Below are 9,244 nucleotides of genomic sequence, written 5' to 3'. Positions count from 1 at the left end.
AAACGGAATAATCAGCTTATAAAAATACCGGAATTATGATTGGCATCGAAATAACTGGAAAGGTGAGGACGAAGCTACTTTGTTTTGATTTATTCATCGGCGCCAAACCGTCTGTCTGACCAGACAAGACCAATTTATTGTACGTATTACATGGCATCTTTGCCATTTCAGGGGTAGCAGAGGCGTCATCAAACCTACATTTCGCACGCTAGGTCAGCCGGCTTATATAATGGGCCACGCCTATTATTTTATTATAGCCTATAAACATTAAGGAAGGTTGCCCGTGGCGACTTTTTGTCGCGATACTGTCGCAGGTTCACGACTAAACGCGCAGCTGTCGCGACACAACTTCGATACAGGAATTAATTTGAACGCCCCTTACCGGTACAGTTATACAAGGTCTAATTTTGTCTAATGCGCATAAGATATTCTAAGGTTTGCGCCCTGGTCACGGGCCATACGATTGCTTAACACTATATCTCAGAACTTGGATATATTTATATGTAACCTGTCAGAATTCACTGAAATGGCTCATAAATGTATTGAAATAAATTGTTAAAATTAAATCTGTATAACATCGCATTAGTTTCAACTGTTATGGTGTTATAATATATGTACAAATAAATAAAAATAAAAAAGATTAGTGTATTTATTAGCTTTTTATCACGAGTAGTTTCTACGCAACGTCAGAATTCGGAAATTTCCGTCGCATGACCAGTTTCAACCGGTATATAAAAAGGTCGAATTTTAAACCACTCACGCGCACCGACGAATAAGATATAAAATTTCATATTGTTTTAATTATATCATTTAATTATACAGCTGATTTTTTTTTCTCAAAACCAACTCTTTAGCTTTTGTACTATTTGCTTGAGCATAATAGTAAAATATACATCTAATTATACCAATTAATTACGCGTATCGTTATACTGTACATTATAATTCTATCCAAGTAATAAGCTAGAAGTTTCTTATCAATTTTAAAACAAAGCTAAATAACAAATTGTTATTAATAGTCAGTTAATTTATACCAAGGATTTTCCTGTGACATGTTAAATTTAATATAATAAATTATTGTAATTTATGTAACTTTAAACACTAAAAATAAATGGAGTAACCGCAAATAATTGTCATTAACGGGTTTCTTTGATATGTTATTTTACTGGGAATTTTCAAATATGAAACCTCAAGACATTAAAATATTTACAACCACGAAAACAGCCGTTAACTAAAAAATATTTTGAGCAGAACTGTTCCAAAATACACAGTTATTGAAATTGCAGTAACGATTTCAAACTATCAATAACAATGTGTATTCAAATGTAACAGTAAATAACTATGTTAGAATAAAATGAGTCTTTGGTACATAAGAACACAGTTCATTTTCGATAATCTAAAATCAACACTCCCTCACTAACTAACACGTTCCAATTAGTAAACCAATTAGTGGTACTTTAATGTATAGAATAAGTATTACCTCCTTCTCTAGCTCCAATATTTTCTTCTGCCGTTGCATTTCCTTTTCCATTACGAACTTGTTTACGCCGTTTTCTTGCTCCAGGATATCGTGCCTTCCAGTGGAGATTAAAAGAGACTGAAAATAAGTCTTTAATATAGCGTAAACTAAACCCTATAAGCTCCTAAAGAGGTCCTAATGTGTAATTCCTTAATCTTTATTTTTTTAAATAAAATTCTAGCATGTGTAGCGACTACACATGATACTTAAATAAAGCCAAGGAAATGTCGCCTAGCACAGTTTGCATTAATATGCCGGCCAGTCTAATTGCTTTCATGTTCCGCCTAAAGGACCAGATGTAGGGAAGGCGTAACACCGTCAAACATTTCCACAGCTTACATACTAACGGTGAAGGGAAAACATCGTGAGGAAACCTGCATACCTGAGAAGTTCTCTATAGAAATTTTCGATGGCGTGTGAAGTCTACCAATCCGCACTAGGCCAGCGTAGTGGACTAAGGCCATATCCCTCTCAGTAGTAGAGGAGGCCCGTGCCCAACAATGGGCCAGTATATAATACAGGGCTGATGATGATGACATACTAACCTCTACAGTGGCTTGGAAATTGTTGTGGTGCGCTACTAAAAGCTCAGCCAACACATCCGGAGATACTTCCGGGAACAAGTTATACAATTTCTCCCTCGTCATCTTGGCGGCTAAATCTTGAGGTTCACTACTACGCCAATCGTCAAGATCCTTCTGGTACAAACTGAGAGCCAGATCCATATCCATGATCTCCTTGAAATCTGGCACTGCTGGCTCCATTCCTGCGATGAGTAGTTCTTCTTCTTTTAATGCTAGTTCCCTAAAATATACATAAATATAAAATTCTACAGTATACCAAGTGGTATGTGGGTTTTAATAATAATCTATATATATAAAAATGAATCCCTGTTTCCTTGGTCACGCCATCACGCGTGAACGGCTGGACCGATTTCACAAATATATTTTTTGATATGTTTGTTATTGTCAGGAGAAGGATCTTATGAAAGAAAAAATAAGGAAGTTGAGCGGAAAATTAGAAAAGTTAAGAAAACTTAACGAAAATATCTATTTTATATAACTGTCAATTGTTTAAAATAACTATCAGCGATTGACAGAATGCGCGCTGCAAATTCATAGTTAAGACATCACCGATGAAACGGTGGTGCAATTATTTTTTTAAAGAAGAAGAATAGTTAAGACGGGACAACGTGTGTCGGGTCAACTAGTGTTTAATATATTTGCTTAATATCGGAGACCTCTCGCGTCGGGGCCTGGTAGAAGCCATGCTCGGGGCGAGAAGGGACGCAGTCACCTCCTTCTGCGAGGACGTGATGCTCGCAAAGGAGGTGGCGGAATACAGCGCCACAGCGCCCACCGTCCCATCCGCCACGGCAGACGCACAAGACGCGGGCGTCGAACGTCTGCTGAGGATCGTCGGCCTCCGTAGGCGCGGACCGTCGGGTGACGAGCATTGGGTAGCTCGTCGCCCGAAACACCCTAACAGCCCGTGTGTACGGCGCGTAGTGTTCCACGCGCGCCTCGAAGAGCAGTGTCAGCATAATTTGCGGGGCCCTTTAGGGCCGGTGCCTACTAGATCTCAATGCCACCGGATCTTGGACCTAGGCACATAGGCAAGGATGGGAACACCGTAGGTTCTTAGTCAGTAAAAGTCTGACACGCTCTCCCGCCCATCCCAAGGGGAGATAGTCAACTGACGATTTACCTACGTAAAAAAAAGGACCAAGGCCTAAACTCTTACAGCATTAAAGGAGGTTCGTGCTTGGCAATGGGTAGTAAAAATATCTTCACTTTCTGGTTTTTTATCATTTTATACTTTAGTGCGAATGTGGCGAAAATGCGATGTCGCTGCGACAAATACTCTTAAAATAATAGTAGTGCCATCAAGTCACGTAGAACATTTTTAATTTACACTTGCAATTCGAGTAACTGATTGAAAAGTGTTATTTTCAAAAAGATAAATATAGCACTTTTCGTATTTACGCCCTTTTTAACTCTCATGGCAATCCTATGTAAAAGGCATGCGCAGTAAAGCTACAAAAATGCTTGTACTCGCTTCTAATATTACCAATATAAGCGCAGTTATGAATCCTTTTAATTGAAAATAATACGTACACCATTAGAACGTTGCAAAAAAATATGTTATCAATAATTATATCAAACTCTACCGCGAACATTGTCATTTGAAATAGTAAGATAACATAGTTTAGATAAAATATAATGCCTGCAATGTTTTATTAATATGCAACAATGACTTACGCCCGAAATTAATAACCAATCCTAATCCAATGTATGCCATCTAAGATTGATAATTCATTCGTTTTTATGGATAAAGCATGCCAATAACCAATCCATAGATTGAGTAAGCTATCTCTAACAATAATCGATCTTTGAGAGGACGGATTACAGATCATAGATTACCCTCTGTTTGAAAATGACAGTTTATGCTTGCCAATACTCTATCTACCCGTTTTGACATTTGATTTGATTGTTGTAAACAATCGCATTTTCCAATCGGACCAATTCCTCAGTTTACTCCATATGTTTTAAATATCGCTTACACTGATTTTAAGGGTAACGAAAGGGCAATGGAAATATCCATATTCTCTAGTGACAGTGACGACAGTGATTTGGAGGGACTAGCGATACTGATAGCGAAACTGAAAGTCGCGCTTCATCACGGGTAATGAAAAGAGTTAACTACATGCAGACCCTGGATGAGTTTGATTTCACGTTTAGATTAGGCTTTCGAAATCTGCTTGCCAATCAGTGTTAGTTAAACTGATCTCGTATATTCGTGTTACTTCTATGTACAAGGTAAATAATTTTTGACATTATTTACAAAAAATACCGTACCTACCGAACTATTAGATAGGTACTAACAAGGGACAATTGCATCGTTTTTCAGGAACTATGGTGTTTCTCCATTCCATCAACTTTTGCTGAGGAATAGGAAATATTTATATTATCTTTTCAGGACATTTGGTACATGGAAACGTCGCTTCCCTGTGATTGCATTGACATTGCGTTTATCTTTACCTAAAGTTCAAACAATAATAATTGCAACTGCAGTTTTGCACAATATTTGTCGGAATCACAGGCTAGAGGAAATTACAACCGAAGTGGAGTTATCAACTGCTGATATTATTAATTATGAGAACAATATAAAGAATCAAGATGTTAGAAAAAGAACAGCATTAACAAATAACTTCTTTACTTAGTAAAATAAAATACCTTTACAATCACTGATATTTATTTTATTGCTTATCTACATTTGTAATTCAAAATAATAATTACAAATTAACATAGTTTTATTAGTTGAAAGTTAAAACATAGAAACAGGCAAAATTTCCATACATTATCTATACTATTATATATAGCTGAAGAGTATGTTCGTTTGAACGCGCTGGTCTCAGGAACTTCCGGTTCGAATTGAAAAATTCTTGTAGTGTTGGATAGCCCATTTATTGAGGATGGCTATTATAGGGTATATGTATATCATCACACTATGACCAATGGGACCAAAAACGGCTAAAATTGATTACTTTTGAGAGCTTCCGTTGCGTGCGCTGCATAAACGGTTAAAGTTATGCAAAATTATGTATAACGGAATTGTAATTTGTTCCATAACACTGGATAATGTGGACAGAGTCAATTATTATTATATGGCACCGAGTTTACTGCGTACTTCATACTAAAAACTAAATTCTTTAAAGATTTATTAATATATTATGAACAATGTTATTAAACTTCAGTGTCAAAATATGTTAGCAACCACATTACTCACGTTCCATTTTGAAACTAATTAAAAAGTTTGTATCTTAAATATGACATGTACTAATTATTAATTATTTCTTTTGAGGGCTAAAATACATAAAATATTTTTTTACTCCAAGTCTTATTTTTCGCAATTAGGCAAATATTGAAACGAATAGTTTGTATGGAAAATATTTTTAGAAAAAGTAATTACAAAAGTATTTTTATGAATGGAATATTCTGCATAAAATGGAATGGTCAGGAGGGAACGCATCTGGAAAGGATTGCCAGCGATCTATCGTTGAAGGCAAGCAAGTATAGGCGAGTTAAGATATTGGCATGCCGATAGGAGAGCAATCGAAAGATAGTCGGCAATCTAAGATAGGTTTCAGTCTTGGATAGTAGATACATTATTAATTTCGGGCGTTATACAAATGAAGAATGAAAAATTGATGTTCTTTTTATGATTAATGTATTTTATGTTTGCATTAATTCGATTTTAAAAAACATATCGATATAGGTTTTTCCATATTACCAAGTTCCCATGTACAACTAGGGAACATATTGTGTGTATCTTATTAGGTATTACCGAAAAATTATTTTTATGGAGTAAGTCCTAATCTATACTATTATATAAAGCAGAAGAGTTTGCTTGTTTGAAAAATTATTACTTTTGAGAGCGTCCGTTGCGTGCGCTGCGTAAACGGTTAAAGTTATGCAATAATCAGGTGTGACGAAATTGTTCCTCTTAAAAAAATCTAAAATATATATTATAAAACAAAGACCCCAGCCACCTCTATCTACCTGACTGAACGCGAACTCAAAAACTACCCAACGGATTGAGATGAAATTTGGAATTAAGATATATTGAAACCTTGGGAAGAACATAGGCTACTTCCTTCCCCGGAATAATATATAGCGTGACTCTAATAGTAATAAATATTAGGACTTTATTTCAATCGCTATCCATAGTGGAACTGCGAGCTATGTTATACCTTTCTGATTATTTATTTCAGTGGTAAACTGCCTCAATGGCATAAGTGTATTGCGTGTGCAGTACGACAACCGCTCTGAGGTCCCGGGTTGGAATCCCCGTTTGGAAGTGATTTAGGATTTTTTTTCTCAATATCAGCCCGGAGTCTACAATTTATCCCCGAAATGGCGAAAAGCTCGCCCCGTACCACATCCTGAGACGTAACACATAAGGCTTAAATTGGGTGCCGTAATTGCAGCACTGCGTGCCTTTCCATGATGAGTGTTCGTTTTTTAACTATACTTTTTTTTTAGCAATAATGATGCTCCACATATTTTCTCACATTAGGTTTTACACAACCTATATTCTGCCGTGCTAAGATCAAAAGCGGTATCACAAAAAAAATCTTGATTTTTATGGCGTCGTATAGCTTAAAGAAATGCCATCCAATGAACTTACCTAAATAACGGTATCTTGTTTAGAACTTGTTAAAAAAACCTTAAAAGAGTTTCTCTATCTCAATTTTAAATATAAAACTATATTGATTTCTTATGTTTACGCGAATGTTAGACATTGAAATTAAACTAATTTTCCGGATTCTATCGCGGTTTTTTGTTTTTTATTTTAGTGACTTCAAGACACTGTGAGCTCATTCTGCGTAGATCGGACCACCAACAGCTAAAATTAAAAAAAAGTTGTGTAATTGTAAAATGTAGGTAGATATTGTAACTTTGACTTTGCGGATGAACAACACCTCAGTCCCCCCCGTGACCATGAAGGCTGCAAAGTCTTCGAAACGTCGGGAGAAAAATAAAAAACAAAAAACCGCGATAGAATTATACATATATATACAAATCTTCGATTATCTCGAGATAAGGTTTCACTGACATACCGCTTTTGCGCTTACCACGGCAGTATTATTCGCTTTCGTCATTTTCGACTTTAATAAACTACTGTCATCATATTCGTATTACTTTCACAAACATTCAAACGATATAGCAATTGTGGTTCGAGTGTAAGTCAATTTAACCCTGCATCAAGCGACACATTTGCAAATGACGAACGGCCATGAATATTACGTTGTATGAGTTACGAATGGTCGTCGCGTCGGCTCTTTAAAATCAATACGAGACCAATCAACTACACAAGCATATGCATACCGCGTCTGTGAAGTGCTCTTAAACTGATATAACCGAATGAACAAAATGGGTATGCAAACAAATATAAACGATTAATAAAAACTTAAAACTTGATACAATTGAACATGAATCATGCGTTTTTAGATAGATTTCGCACAAAGCGTGTAATGATAAAGTTGTAATCTCAACTAATCCGTTTACCGCATAACAATAGCTGATTTTTGTATGGATTGTTTCTTACTAAAAGCCTTTAGACTATGATGTTGAAAAATTTAGAAGTTCCCTTCGAAACTTTACATGAAATTTCGTTCAAATTTAAGTTCGCATTTCGCATAAAATCATGTCGCAAATTTAAATTTATGAAAGATACCACCAATCCAAGAAGTGGGATGAACGTTTTTCAGATTACACACCATTCGACTTTGGTGGAAATACTATTCGGACTACGACCAGTACCAATATGATAAGGCTTTTACTCGCAAATATTCCATCAAAAATTTTACAAACACTAAGACAGACAACATTTATTCCATTGTTAACAAAATAAAAATTATATAATATGGCTCACCTTGCAAACTCTTCATCCTGTTTGATAATCTCCTGCATTTGTTTTGATTCATTCTCAAGTTGGTACATTAATGATTCCATCCAAGAAGCGTTCAGTTCATTCAATACAGACACTGATATCGTCAGAGACGGTTGCACATTGTTCGGATAGATCATATCTTTTCGTCCAAACATGTCGTCTAGCATGGTAATAAATTCCATGCCCACATTTACGTTTACAACTTTAGCAGGTTCATCAATGCATTCAGCGGTGGACTCTTCTTCCTCATCCGAATTGACTACGCTAGCAGTCGTGGCTTCACTTGATACCACAACAGATCCTGATCCTACATCCTCACCGTCGAGATTACTTTGTTGATTAGAAGAAGTTCCAGCTTTCACGATCTCCCCGTGGCGCATTTTTCTTAATTTTAAACAGTATGCGGAATAATGATTATCTGCAATGTTTACATTCTTTTCAATTTGCCGTTTTAGTTGCATTGAACTATCTGACAGGACAGTATCCTTTTTGGATTTTTTCAGAATTTGAGGTCTGTTAACACTAGCATTGTCTTGGACATCTATATTTGGAGTGTTTTGTGGGGTTGGGGAAACTCCATCTGGTATAATATTATAAGCAGCTAGACATTCACACTGTTCAATAATTTCCTCCTCTTTATCTGATGACTCTTCATTTTCTACCATGTCCAGCAACTTATTATTCATGCTGTCTAAAACAATATCCACTGCCCAGTTCACATCTCCACGACATTTATCAAAAATGTCTCGCAAATCAGATCTGGCAACATTTTTAAACATTTTTCTAAATGAAGCAAAATGTTGTTCTTCATTTTTGCATCTGTACGCTTCTGAAATTGTATGTTCATAAGTCATAGTACTTTTATCCAGGCTTCTTATATCTGGTATCTTTTCATTGTTAAAAGATACATGAAACATATTTATATCTTTAGGTGTAGCAGTGATTATTTTATAATTATGTTTATTGTTCACAATATCCGTATCACCAATCTCAATGCAAGTACTGCTAGAGATTTTTTCTACAAAGTTATCCTTATCTTTGTCTTCATTGCAAACAGTGTGCTGTGGAATATCATGCCACGATGGCATAAACATTGAAATCTGGGACCAATCGTCACATTTGCTAACTGAATCTAAAATATTAGCAGAAAGAATAGATTCCCCATTATCTTGCTTACGAGGTGGTTTGGGTTCTGTATTCATTGGTGTGCTTTTACTGCAAGCTGTATCATATTTCTTTGAATCATCATCCCAACTTTCTCCATTTTCCCAT

General features: G+C 35.9%; 1 protein-coding gene across 1 annotated transcript; it reads right to left on the bottom strand.

Moving 5' to 3' along the window:
• Positions 1–1,477: 1,477 nt before the first annotated feature.
• On the bottom strand, positions 1,478–9,174 carry LOC119193573 (the record flags this gene model as incomplete). Its single annotated transcript, XM_037447222.1, has 3 exons — positions 7,955–9,174; positions 2,062–2,320; positions 1,478–1,594 (listed from the first exon to the last, which is right to left on the bottom strand). Coding segments are annotated over exons 1-3 (1,596 nt in total), but the record flags the coding sequence as incomplete, so codon positions are not given.
• Positions 9,175–9,244: the final 70 nt, after the last annotated feature.

Source organism: Manduca sexta, unplaced genomic scaffold, assembly GCF_014839805.1.
Source record: "Manduca sexta isolate Smith_Timp_Sample1 unplaced genomic scaffold, JHU_Msex_v1.0 HiC_scaffold_715, whole genome shotgun sequence".
NCBI classification, from domain to species: Eukaryota; Metazoa; Arthropoda; class Insecta; order Lepidoptera; family Sphingidae; genus Manduca; species Manduca sexta.
The sequence above is the reverse complement of the archived record's forward strand: the minus strand, read 5'-3'. Positions and strand labels throughout refer to the sequence as shown.